General features: G+C 51.5%; 1 protein-coding gene across 6 annotated transcripts in view; it reads right to left on the reverse strand.

Annotated features, from left to right (window-relative positions):
• FYCO1 (FYVE and coiled-coil domain autophagy adaptor 1) overlaps positions 1-13,636 on the reverse strand; it is a 103,608-nt gene that overhangs the window by 32,097 nt on the left and 57,875 nt on the right. For all 6 annotated transcript variants that reach the window (XM_020916126.2, XM_070463312.1, XM_070463310.1 and 3 more), the window contains exons 11-14: positions 13,044-13,211; positions 10,399-10,548; positions 9,451-9,662; positions 6,640-6,784 (exon numbers count right to left, since the gene is read on the reverse strand). In XM_020916126.2, the coding sequence (XP_020771785.2) occupies positions 6,640-6,784; positions 9,451-9,662; positions 10,399-10,548; positions 13,044-13,211 (675 nt within the window). The remainder of the gene's footprint in view (positions 1-6,639; positions 6,785-9,450; positions 9,663-10,398; positions 10,549-13,043; positions 13,212-13,636) is intronic.

Raw genomic sequence — 13,636 nt, forward strand, 5'->3', positions numbered from 1 at the left:
TGAGGGGAAAGCCAGGGCTCTGGGGTGACTCAGATCCTGCTTTGAGGAGAGCTTCATGTCTGTGTTCTGTGCACCCCAGGACAAGGCAGGCGACCCCCCCCCCACCCCCACCCAAGCCTGTTTCACCACCCATACACTCTCCGTCCAGGAGCGCTGGGAGGTGGTAACCACGCGCTCTGAGCCATGCTGGGGGCGGCTGCTGGGACCACTGGGTCCTCCCCTCCTGGGTGCCTGGCTGAGTCAAACGAGAACAGTCCCCTCAGGCCACGCGCCACCACAGGCCTGTTATGTGCCCTCTGTCCAGGCTCCCCGCAAAAAGGTTCTGCACTGGCCCTTCCACAGCTGAGGAACACCTGTCTGCCTGTCCTGAGGTCTTTCCCCCTTCTCTGCCTCCCCAGGCACTGGCTGGGCCCACACTCCGGCCTTACCTGCTGCCCTTGGGAGCAGAGATCATTTCCCCAGCCCCCTCCTGGGCGCACACCACTCCGGGCAGCAGACACTGCAGGCAGCAGGCCCTGGCACAGCCCACACCGCTTCCTGAGGGTTTGCACTCTGCACGTCACTTGTCCACAGGATAGCCCTGTGGAGCCCAGCTCCCTGTCTCAGAGCCGCCCTTCCCCTCCCTGTAGCGTGCGCCTCTCCTCACAGCCACTGCTTGACCTAAGGGGCCTGGGGTGCAACTGGCGGGAGGAGGCCAGGTGGGCTGCGGCTGCCGGAAGAGCCCAGCCGGCCCCAAGTGAGGCCTCAGGGTCTCCCCCTCCACTGAGCTCCCTGCACTTGCAGCCGGGGGCAGGACGGGGTCGCACCATCTGAGACGCAGAAAACACAGGCTGACCCTGATTCCAGGGGCTGCTTGGAGCCAGAAGCCCGGGGTTCTCAGTGAGCATCCTGCAATGAGGAAAGGGTGCTGTGGGAGGGAAGAAACAGAAGCTGCCTGTCCTGGAGGGGCAGAGGCAGAGCAGAGGGCACCGGCCCAGGAGCAGAGGGGGCGCTGGCCCTCCTTGTCCTCTTGGGGCAGCACCCCTTCCACACAACCACCCCTTCGTGGCCCACAGGACCCAATGCCCTTTGTTAGGAGGTCTGGCACTACCGTGTTTTCCAGATGAGGAAACAAGTTCAGAGAGATCACAAAGCCCATTCAGCAGAGCTGGGGCTAAAACTCTGGTGAAAAGCCTCTTTTTCTTCCTTCAAATGTTGGCTAAGATGGACCAGGGAACCTGACAACTCTGTACTCATCTGAAGGCGGAGATGCTAGGTTAACCCAAGTGCAGCAAGGCTTTCTGGATAAGGTCAGTTTTCATTCCAATCCCAAAGAAGGGCAATGCCAAAGAATGTTCAAACTACCACACAATTGCGCTCATTTCACATGCTAGCAAGGTAATGCTCAAAATCCTTCAAGCTGAAGACTTCAACAGTATGTGAACCGAGAACTTCCAGATGTACAAGCTAGATTTAGAAAAGGCAGAGGAACCAGAGATTAAATTGCCAACATCTGCTGGATCATCAAAAAAGCAAGAGAGTTCCAGAAAAACATCTACTTCTGCTTCATTGACTACGCTAAAGCCTTTGATTCTCTGGATCAAAACAAATGGTGGAAAATTCTTAAAGAGATGAGAATACTACTTGCCTCCTGAGAAAACGATACGGAGATCAAGAAGCAAAAGTTAGAACCAGACATGGAAAACTGACTGGTTCAAACTGGGAAAGAGTACATCAAGGCTGTATGTTGTCACCTTGCTTATTTAACTTCTATGCAAAGTACATCATGTGAAATGCTGGGCTGGATGAAGCACAAGCTTGAATCAAGATTGCCAGAAGAAATATCAATAACCTCAGATATGCAGATGACACCACCCTAATGGCAAAAAAGTGAAGAGGAACTAAAGAGCTTCTTGATAAAAGTGGAAAGAGAAGAGTGAAAAAGCTGGCTTAAAACTCAACATTCAAAAAACAAAGATCATGGCATCCAGTCCCATCACTTCCTGGCAAATAGATGGAGAAAAAATGGAAACAGTGACAGACTTTATTTTTTGAGGCTCCAAAATCACTGCAGATGGTGACTGCAGCCATGAAATTAAAAGATGCTTGCTCCTTGGAAGAAAAGCTATGACAAACCTAGATAGTGTATTAAAAAGCAGAGACATTACTTTGCCAACAAAGTCCATATAATCAAAGCTATGGTTTTTCTGGTAGTCATGTACAGATGTGAAAGTTGGACCATAAAGAAGGCAGAGAACCGAAGATTGATGCTTTTGAATTGTGGTGCTGGAGTAGACTCTTAAGAGCTCCCTGGACAGCAAGGAGATCAAACCAGTCAATCCTAAACGAAACCAACCCTGAATATTTACTGGAAGGACTGATGCTCCAATACTTTGGCCCTCTGATGTGAAGAGACCCTGATTCTGGGTAAGACTGAGGGCAGGAGGAGAAGTGGGCAGCAGAGGATGAGATGGTAGGATAGCATCACACACTCAGTGGATATGAGTCTGAGCAAATTCCGGGAGAGAGGGAAGGACAGGGAAGCTTGGTGTGCTGTAGTCCCTGAGGTCAGACATGACCGAGCGAATGAATGAACAACCACAAAAGGCGGCTTTCTAACCTTGACCATGTTCACCATGTTCTGTTCTCGTTTTGTCTGAAATACCAGGCACTGGATCTCCCGGCTGGTGATAAACCCACAACAGTTCCCCGAAGCACTGACCACAGAGCACCCGTTCTAAAGTAGGTGCTGGCTAAGATAACTCTGTGGGTTGGCGCAGTCTCTAGAGTTTGAGCTCAGTAATCCCGGGCAACAGGCAGGATGCTCTTTGGTGAAGACACCTGAGCTACATGGGGCAGTGAACCAGGGCCCATGCAGTAGACACCACAGCGTGACCCTTGACCTCACAGCTCAGGGAAGACATCGCAAAAACAGGGCTCCTTATGGAAGGCTTCCCACACGATACACATCTGACCGTCTTAACACTGTGGAAGTGGGTGCTGGCCGCATCTTGTATGTTCCAGGGAGGAAGCTGAGTTCAGGGGGCTGCAGTAAACCTCGAGGCACCAACCCAGGACCTGACCAGGAGGGTCTGACTCTGCAGCTCAAGCTCTTCACTGACATGCTCCGCTCAAGAAGGGGTGGTAGGCCTGGGGGAGGCCGAGGACTCGAGGCCAGCCCTGCTGTGGGCAAAAGGAGCTTTCTTTCCTTCTCAGCCTGCTTCAGGCCTGAGAACAGCTGGGCCTCTGTCAGCGAGATGGCTGAAGGTGGGCCTGGATGACTGTGGGGAGGGGTGTGCATGTCCGTGGGGTCTGGAGAAGGTCACCTTCCCACCTGGTGAGGCCTGTGCCCCGGGGCCACGTGCCGGGGCCACTGGGACGCTGCTGAGGGATCAGTGGCGTCCTGCCAGCTCTTCCTGAGCGCCTGGGTTCTGGGACCTCTTCCTTTCCTGTCACAGCCAGGCGGCCAGGGCAGACAACTGTGTTCATCCTGAGGACATGTGTGTGGAGGGGGGAGTGGATGAAGGGTAAGGAAGGAGCGCAGCTTTTTGATGGGAAGATAGGGTAACAGGGCCAGAAGGTGGCAGCACGCTGCAAAATGCATCTCGTGCCTGTGACGAGAGGGAGGGGTTCTGGGTACAAAGCTTAGTTCTGACACTTGCAACCCCCTGACCTGGAGTGAGCTACGTGGCCTCCTGAACTTCAGTGCCTTGATGTGTGAAGCTGGGACCATGACCCCTACTCTGTGGAGGGCTGGACGGGGATTAAGTGAGGGCAGATGCAGCTCCCGAGGGGAAAAGCTCCAACAAGGGGCTTTCAGCAACACGATCTCCAGGCGGCCTCCATTCTCCAGATTAGAGTTTTTGCAGCGTTAACCCCTCCTGGGAACCACTTCTTACTTTGGACTTGCTGATTTCTTTCTCTAAATCTTTTGGCAGGGATGTGTACACAAACCCAGGCTCTGTACCACCACTCTCCCCACCGCCACTTTCCCAGACTCCTGGTGACTTTAAACCTAAGAAAAAGTCGCAGGAGACATGGGTGTCTGTCTCTGGTTAATGTGCAAGCAAGGTGTGAGATGGGGCAGGCCCTGAACTGACTTGGAGGGCTTACCCTTTGCCCAAACAGACTCGGCATGGGACTGCAGATTCATCCACTAGCCCCGGATCTGCCTTGGAGGCTGAGGCCAGCATGCTGGCAGTTTCCTTTCCCTGGAACACTTCCTGATTTCCCACGACCAAAACACACACATTTGTCAGTGGTCAGAAGACCTTCTGCTTTTGTTCCTACTAGGAAAGGGGAAGGTGAGGGGTGAAGCGACAGGGGAGCTAAGGAGGTACTTTCTCACACACCTGAGAGCCTGAAGCCATCTCCAAGGCCCTGAGGTTCTGGTCTGGCTCACCTGACCCCTGACCCACCTGGCCAGGAGTCAAGGCACAGTCAGCAAAGAGTTGCCAAGTGACAACGGAAAAGGGTGGCTTAGTGCAAATCCAACAGAACATGCCCTAGGGGTCATACCCGTCCCCATGGGGGTCAGGGGGAACACTGCAGGCTCGCGCAGTCAGGCAAGGCTTCAAGGTGGGGCTTTCAAAAGGAAAACCAAAGGCCCATGGTCACAGTGAGCACCTTAGGTGGGTGATGGGGTTGGCTATATCCTTGACATGAGTTCAGTCACCCTCTAGTATGAGAATAACCGAGTATGGGGACACACGCTGGAGCCTAAAATCTCCTGAGCTGAGAGCCTCCCAAGATTAAGTGCATCTCCTCCCATGCAGCAGAAATCCCAGACGATAAATCCGACAGATTGGTGCCAGCCTTCCTCTGAATTCTGGGCATGAAGAGAGGAATAGAGATCTCAACATGAGTGGGCAAAACCATCACAAAGCTCCCCACCTGGATGGAAAGTGGGTCAAGGAATGTCTGGACACAGGAACCCTGTCAATTCTCCCTCGAGCTTCTGAGCAGGCAGTGCTTTGCAGAAGAAACTGCATTTTAGCCGAACCCCCGGGGCTGAGAAATACCAAGTGAGGCTGCCAGGGAGGGGAACTTGACCTTTGCCGTGGGTCCCCTGACTTAAACTCTTGACACTTTAATACAGTGGCACTTGATGCAGTTTATTTCATTTATTTAGAAACTAGCCCTTGCACAACTCTCCTTGCAAGCTTTGTTGGAAAACAGCTGGCCCAGAAAAACTGGGGAGGCCAGTGGAGAGCTGGAGCTGAAGGATGGATGGCCCTGTGCTGGATGCTGTCCATCTATAGCAGTGGGAAGGTTTGGAGGGTCTGGGTCATGGTGATGGCACAGGGCCCAGGCTGGTTGCGGGAAAGTCCCTCAGTTCCACGGAGTGCTGGGTAACAGGCTTGTCTATATTTTTTATTGCTTTTAAACTTTGGGGCTCGAAGAGACCTTAGCTGAAGCCAGAGGAACTTCTGAGAGAAACCGCTTGAGAGAACTGAAATTAATCTGAGCTTCCTTTCTTGTGGCACCATTACCAGGCCCTGAGGAGTGGTTCTGTGACGTGGTTTTTAAAGAGCAGTGTGTTGCTCTGAGCACAGCTGTGGCAGCCCAGGAAGGGCTGCTCTTCTGAATCATCTAGCAGAAGTCATTCTGGATCTCTGATGCACGCGAGCACGTGCACTTCACTCCCCATGTTGACGTCCTATCCCCCAGAGCCTCAGAACATGGCTGCTTTTGGAGATAAGGCCATTAAAAGTGAAAAGTAGCTCAGTCGTGTCCCACTCTGCAACCCCACGGGATTCTCCAGGCAAGAATACTGGAGTGGGTTGCCATTTCCTCCTCCAGGGGATCTTCCCAACCCAGGGGTCAAACCCAGGTCTCCCACATTGCAGGCGGATTCTTTACCATCTGAGCCACCAGGGAAGCCCAAGACCATTAAAGAAGTTAGTTAAAATGACACCAATAAGCTGGGCCCTAATCTAATCTGACTGGTGTCCTTATAAGAAGAGAAGATTAGGACGCAGAGAGACTAGGGTGCACACACCCGTGGTTGGGGCCGACCACATGAAGAGACAGGAAGAGACAGCCGTCTGCAAGCCAAGGGGAGGCCTCAGGAAAAGTAAACCTGCCAGCGCCTTGGCCTTGGACTTCCAGAACTTGACAAATGAGATTTCTGTTGTTGAAGTCAGCTGGTGTATAGAATTCTGTCATGGCGGCCTAAGTGGATTAATACAGTTGCCCAAGACAAGAAAGGCTTCAAGGAGTTGCTGAAATCAGGAGGACTGCTGACAGAAATGCCCAGAAACTCCCTGAAAAGGCTCAATGCTGACCACTCCCCAAGTCCTGGTGCTGTTCAAGGACCACCTGTCCTGAGCACTGTTCACAGGCACCTTCCCTTAATGAAAGACAGGCAGTCCTGCTTCTGAGCTTTCCTAATCCTCTGATGAGAAAGCACAAGGCCAGGGACTCCCCTGGTGGTCCAGTGGCTAAGACTCAAGCTCCATTACAGGGGCCTGGCTTCAATCCCTGGTCAGGGAACTAGATCCCACATGCCGCAACTAAGAGTTCACATGCCACAACTAAAGATCCTGCATGCTGCAACTAAGACCCAGTACAGCCAAATAAATATTTTTTAAAAAAGAAAGAAGGCACAATACCAGGTACTTAATGAGAACTCAGGAAATGGAGGTGATGTCTACTCACTGTTCGGCCACATTCGGGTCAAGAGAATCAGTCTCAGTAGGTGTTTCAGGCAAGGAGGAGCCAGACTCCTGTATCTGGCACAACTCCTCATCTGTGATGATGTCAAACACAGCGTCATCCGGCGGCCGGCAGTCTGTGTTTGCACCTGGGGCACAGATGCAAGTAGGGAGAGAAGAGAAACGCATGGTCATGTACAGGACGGGGAGGGAGTGCAGCTACATGGGAAGAACCACTTCAGGTCCACCATGAAGTGCTCACTCAACTGACAGCTACTCTGTCTGGATGGAAACAAATGGCTGTTGGGATGTTTCAGAAAAGCAGATGAGGGGACTACAGATGAAAACGCACAAAGTATTTTCTCTGAAGTCCCTTAGGCAGGGGCGTGGAAGGGTTTTAAGCTCTAACCTGTTCTCTGAGCCCCCTTACTTAGAACCAAAAAATTTATCAAAACCTTATCAGGAAAGAACCTAACAAAAAGATAAACATACTTCCCTGCTGCTGAAATCCTTGCTCTAGCAGACACATGCCTCATACATGCCTCTTTGAGAGCAGGATTCTGTGTGACCTGCATTTCCGTCTCAGTCCACTAGGGGGTGGAAAAGAACCGCCTCCCCACCCCATCCCACCAACTCCTGCAGCTTGAGGGACTCGGGCCCAACTCTGCTGAGCACCAGATAGGAAGGACGCAGTGCGGATGCTGTTGCTCTAGTCACCCCCCATCCCACCAACGAGCACTCTCCTGCATGTGATGGAAGCTGTGACGGCAGGCCTGAGGTGAAAGAAGAAAAGGTAAGTAAGGCAGAAAAACAGGTAGGGGAGGAGGCAGGGAATATTAGAAAGCAAAACAAGCAACCTTAGCACGCTGGCACCATGCCACCCTGTGTTGTCACTGAAACACCCAGAATGACCCAGGCATGGGAAAGAGTCCTGGGCTGGTCAGCGAGAAGAAGAGTTCACGTGGGCTGCAAGTTCCCAGTGGGCCCTGCCTCACGGCTCCTGGATGGGCCAGGCTTTAGGAGGGACGTTCTTCCTCTGGTCTGTAAGTCTGCATGATGGAGGGCGGCTTGAGGCACAGGCTGAAAAGGGGGACCAGGGACTGGCTTTTTTCCATAGGCCCAGCCACATTCCTGAACCTGCCTTTTTAGGCTGGCAGGGGGAAGGGGGAAGGAAGATGAGGGAAGGGAAAATGAGCAGCAGGGACCTAAAATGATGCCTGTCGAGAGAAACCAAAGGAGCCCTAAACAGAGTGCTCTGCCACGTGTAGACTGGAAGACTCAACTCTTTCCTTTGGCAATTTTCCCCAGACTGCTGTAGAGACTCAATGCAATCCCAACCAAAATGTCACCAGGATGTTTTTGTAGAAATTGACTAGTTAATTCTAAAATTTATATGGAAAAGCATAGGACCTAGAATAGCCAAGCTTTAATAAAGAAGGAAATTGGAGGACTCACTCTGCCTGATTTTAAGACTTATTACAAAATTATGGCAATCATAACAGTGTGGTATTGGTGAAAGAAAAGGCACGTTGGTAAATGGAGTGGAACAGAAAGTCCAGATACCAAATCATACATAAAGGCAACTGACTTTTGAGAAAAGGCAATTCTATGGGAACAGACCTTTCAACCAATGGTGTTGGAATAACTGGACAACCATATACAAAAAATGAATCTTTGGGCAAAGCTTGCATCATATAAAAAAACTAACTCAAAATGAACGATAGACCTAAACATGAATCTAAAACTATAAAACTTTTAGGAGAAAACAAAAGAAGACCTTTGAGTTCTTGAGTTAAACAAAGAGAGATATGATATTAAAAGAACAGGAAAAAATTGATCCATAAGGGAAAAAAACCTGATAGACTGGACTTTATCCAAATTATGCTCATCAAAAGAAAATTTAAAAAGACAGGATATATGTTGGGAGAAAACATTTGTAAAACACATATATGATAAATAAATCATACTTAGGATATATAAAGGGCTTTCGACATTCAGTAACTTTTATATAACACACTAATGCTGTGCAAAGTACACTTCCCCATCCCCGAGCAGCTGTTTGTATCCAGTATAAATAATGGAGCCGGCCAACCTCCTTGATGATCCATTTAAACAAAAGAAGAGCTAACAGTGTCTCTGAAGGCTGGGTGGCCTGGATCCAGACTGAGGCCAAGGAGGGGTGCAGGGGTCTGGCTGCAGGAGGCAGTGATGTCTGAGCACAGATGACGCTCACTGCCGCCCGAGTCACTGCAGCTCTGCCCGCCTCGTGCTCCACACCACAGTCCAGTCCTGAGAGGGCGGCCTGGGCTGGGGTCTGCGAGGCTGTGCTTGGAGCAGAAGCAGCAGGGACCAAATGCCACGTTCTTTTACTGAGCTGAGTGAGAGGAGGTGAAGGACAATGTGTCCTTCTCCGTCACTGCGTGAGAACACCAGCTTCTGGGAAGACAGGGAAGGATGCGCTCATTTCCAGATTCAACGCCTGGCTTTCGGTTACCCTGGGACAGAAGTTTGGGGCTGGGGCCCGGGAGACAGCATTTTCTAAACTGTGGGGTGGTGTTCCACTGGTGGTACATGAGTTAAGAGGCAAACAGACCTCATGTTAAATAATAATGCTGAATCATATCTGGAGAAAGTTATTCCCTTTTCAATTCACTTTCCATCCTAATTACATCAAAAAGAAAGTCTCAGACTGGTGGTACTACCTTTTCAGTGCCTCATTTTGGAAGCACTGAACTAGGTGTGGCCCAGCTAAGCAGCCACAGTGGGGAGCTGGGGAGGGTGGCTCCAGGAGAACGGGGGCAGTGGGGGAGCTGACCTTGGCCTCCGGTGACCTGGAGTGCGGCCTGGGCAGGCGATCGCGCGGGGCTGGGCTCCCCCTGGCTGGTGCCCGAGCTGCTGCTGTCAGGGGACCCGGGGCTCTCATTCAGCTTCCGGAAGCAGGCCCGGCAGCAGCGCTCCTTCTTGCCACTGTGCTTACTCACGGCGTAGTTGTTGCAGCAGTAGTAACAGAAGATGCGGCCGCATATCCTGGGGACGACACGGGCATGGGCTGTAAGGACGCCACACAGGGGTCGCGAGTGCCCTGCTCGGCACCGGACTGGGCTCTGGGCTGGGCTCTGGGCGCCACATGGCTCATCACATCCAGCTCTGCCCCCAACTCTGGACCATGGCCTCAAGGCCCATCTCCTAAGACTCCAAGAAAGTCGCCTGGGTGACACCTGATGGGAGGAAGTTTTACTTCCTAGGGTCCTAGCAGGCAGGCCGAGCCCCCTTCCCTGACACTATGATGCAGGTGGGCATCCCACACCTGGGGGCTGTGCTCTAAAACCAAAGATGATTCTCCATGCCCCTGTCCCAACTAGAAATTCATTCCTGCCTGCCCGTCTTCGGGTCCTGGGGGCAGGGAGGTCTTGGCTCTATTTTCCTCTGGTGAAGCCTCAGCCCCTGCTCTCTCCGTGGTCCGTTTCTCCTCTGATCCCCACAGGCCAAGCGAGCGCCGAGATTTGGGTCCCTGGGTGCCCCGCATCCCTGGGGGTCCCCTCACTTCTGCCACATGCCCTGTATTCAACTCTCTTCCCTTTCGGGGATCCTTGAGTGTCCTGCTGGGACCCTGCCTAACACCCACTCCTCAACTGGTTCCCTCAAAACTAAAAGACAACATGCTCTTCCTAGACAAGTGGCCGCCATGCCAACGTCTGCCCTAACTCCCCGTTTGAAGCCCCATGCTCTGGCTCTGCGTCCTGCCCACGAGCCGCTCACTGACCTGCAGTGGTGCCTCCGCACCATCCAGCTGAACTCCCGCTTGCAGTCGAGGCAGTGGTTCGCCTCCGTGTCCCCGGGCCACCTCTCCTCAGCACTGAGCTTCTGCTGGAATTCCAGGGCATCTGACTTCTGCCAGAGAGCATCCTTGTCCCTGGGACAGAGCCACATTAGAAAAACAGAAGAAAGCGTCCATGAAAATGACAGAACTACCTCTGGATTCACTTCAAAAGACTTCTTCTGAATTTTGCAGGACAGGAGGGGAATTAACTTTTATTGATACTGAGGTCACCTGTCACCCCACAGCAGATCCAGACTCAGCAGGAGTCCCCCAGTGTGTGGGTCCTGATCTGACACCACACATGTGAAGGTTTGGGGGCCTGCGGGGTCCATAAAAGGCTCTGGCAACTGCAAAGGCCTGCCAGCACTAACAAGGGTCACCAGCTGCCCGGGGTCTAAATGACAGTGTACAATGCCATGTGCTGCCGCGATTACATGACAGCCAGTGTGCTGTGAGACAAACAGGAATGTACCGCCCACCCAAATCTTAAATGTGTTTGGGATCCTTCTTGTTTTTATGGTCTAAGTAACAATTAATGGCCCTGGCAACATGTGAGACACTGATGGCTGAGAGCCACACCAGAGCCACCCAGGCCCTGAGAGAAGCTGGCACTCTCACCAGTCAGGGACCCGAAGTCAACCAAAGACCGTTCCCCTAAACATAAACCAGAACACAGACTTCGGGAATGCCTGACATTGTCAGGAAGCAGGAAGACTCATTCTTGGGACTAGCGTCATTCTCCCAACTGGGCCACAGCTTGTTCTGTCCGGCCCCGGGAGGCCAGGTGCCCAGACCCTGGGAACGCAGTGGCAACTGGGCTGGGACCTGGGCTTTTCCAACACAAGCCTCTGGAAGGCGTGTGAACGCAGAGGTCACAAATGCCGAATCCCTAGTCTGCAAACTGATGGCACGTGGGCAGAGTTTTCAAGCTTCCAAACTAGTCAAAATTTATTACTGCCAATGTGCAACCCCAAATGAATTAGAACATTTAGGCGCCGCTTATGTGTGGCTGCTGATGGTGTAAAGAAAGGGCTAACCAGATCTTATGTGGTTCTTGAAACAAAGACCCAAAACCATACACCAATTTTATGGAGTTTTCCGGACGAGACTTTCAGAGTCTGAGCCAGTGTCTAGTATAGCAGTGGTTTCAACTCTCTCTCACTGATGCCTGGACCCCACTCCCAGGAATTCCAATCTGGTTGGTCTGGGTGGGGTCCAGACCTGAGTGTTACTTTAGTTAGCTCCCCGAGTGACTCCAATTTGCATCAGGGTTGAGAACTACTGCTCTAGTTATAACTATAGATTCACAGGCTACATAGAAGACGGAAGAACATGTTAGATGACACCATAGAGATGTAATCAGCAAAGCCCAGGCTACAGGAAACTCTACCAGATAAATGGCCTGCTTTCTTTAAAAGTAAACTGCAAAGGAAAAGAGGAGGGATGATGGGGAAACCATGCCTAAGTAAGAGAGATCTAAGAAACGTATCACCATGCAACATACAGATCTAATTTAGATTCTGACTAGAAAAAATTATAAAGCAATTGGAAAAATTTCAAAATGACTAGACACTTGATGACATTGGGAATTAGTAACTTTTTAAGCATAGTAATGATACTGTGGTTGTTTAAAATAAAGAGTCCCAGTGTTAGGAAGGCATGTACCAAAATACTTGTGGATGAAATGACAGGAAGTTTGGGATTTGCTTCAAAACAGTCTGAGGAGGTGGGAGAAGTGGGTAGGACTCCAGGAAACACAAGACTTGGTCATGAGTATAATGTTGAGGCTGGGTACAGGTACAGAGGGGTGCATTGTGCTATCTACTTTTGTATTTTTGAAAAGTTCTGAGACTTCCCTGGAGGTCTAGCGGTTAAGACTCTGGGTTTCCACTGCAGGGGCCACAGGTTCGATCCCTGGTCAGAGAATTAAGATCCCACAAGCCACAGGGCACAGCCAAAATAGAAGACTCCCACACAAAAAGCTTTACTAATTTTTTGGAATGACTTGCCAACATTTAAAACTCAGGCCGATTTCACATAAAAATCCAGATTTCGATCTTCTCTGAAGAAGTAAGGCGACCTGGCAGTAGCAGCACAGCCATGTCCTCCGACTTCTCAGAGCCCCTCCAGCCCGGGTCACACATTCACATCACTGTCTGCCACCTGACTAAGCATAACTGCTACCTGAGGCCCTGGGGTGTGGGGCCCCAGGTGCTGTGCAGAGTCGGATGGAGGAGGAGGAGAAAAGGACTCATGAGAGATGGGCAAGGGAATGGAGAAGTCCCTTAAGATACTAAACATCTTTGACTGTCACTCTGTGGCTGAGTACACGGAGACTTTGAAAACAATCAACACAGCAACACGAAAGCACAAACCAGATGCACACTAGTGGGGACAGTGAAGTTCTGTCTTTTAAGGCTGCCAAGGGCCTGAGGAGACCCTGTTCACGTGTGTGTGCCTTTACAACAGAACACAAGCAGACAGGGGCCCACTGCCCTGCAAGAGTCCCTTCGAGAAGAGCCACACTTCTTTAAAGAAAAGCCAGGCTCTGGGGAAGCCCCAGGCCCCTGGTCTGTCCCGACACTCACCTGAGCAGCTCTATCAGCCGCTCCTCCAGGTACTTCTTGGTTCTGTTCAGGTCATCCAGGTCAGCGAGCATCTTCTGGTCATTCTTCTCCTTGTCTGCCGCCTCCTGGCAGAGTCTGTTGTAATATTCCTGGGCCTTTGTGGTGGCTCTTTCGAGTTCCTTCTGGGTCCTGGTGGAAGAGTGCTAAGTTGTCCCGATCACCATTTCCAGCTTCTCCCTCCCCCCGGGCTAACCCCAGCCTCTCCTAAGCAGTCCCGCTGCCCTACCTGCCTTTGTCTTCCCTGGGGAAGCCCCTCGGCACTGTTCCGTCCACAGGGTGTATATTCTCTTAAGCCTTCAACCCTCCTCTCACATACTCAAACTCTTCACACATCGCTACTCCCCACAACAAATACAAGGGGCGTGCAGGAGAGGAGGTTGGCCTCAGGTCACTAGGAGCACCCCAGGTGGGTCAAACTCCGCACCACTTTTCTTGGGAGAAAACTGAGGTTGTGAGAGGAGCCCGATGGGTGAGGTGCATGGGTCAGTGATGGCGGGCGGATACGCAGAGGAAAAAGGAGTCAGAACAGGAAGAACTGAGGCGCAGCTTCCTGG

Source organism: Odocoileus virginianus, unplaced genomic scaffold (genome assembly GCF_023699985.2).
Source record: "Odocoileus virginianus isolate 20LAN1187 ecotype Illinois unplaced genomic scaffold, Ovbor_1.2 Unplaced_Contig_2, whole genome shotgun sequence".
NCBI classification, from domain to species: Eukaryota; Metazoa; Chordata; class Mammalia; order Artiodactyla; family Cervidae; genus Odocoileus; species Odocoileus virginianus.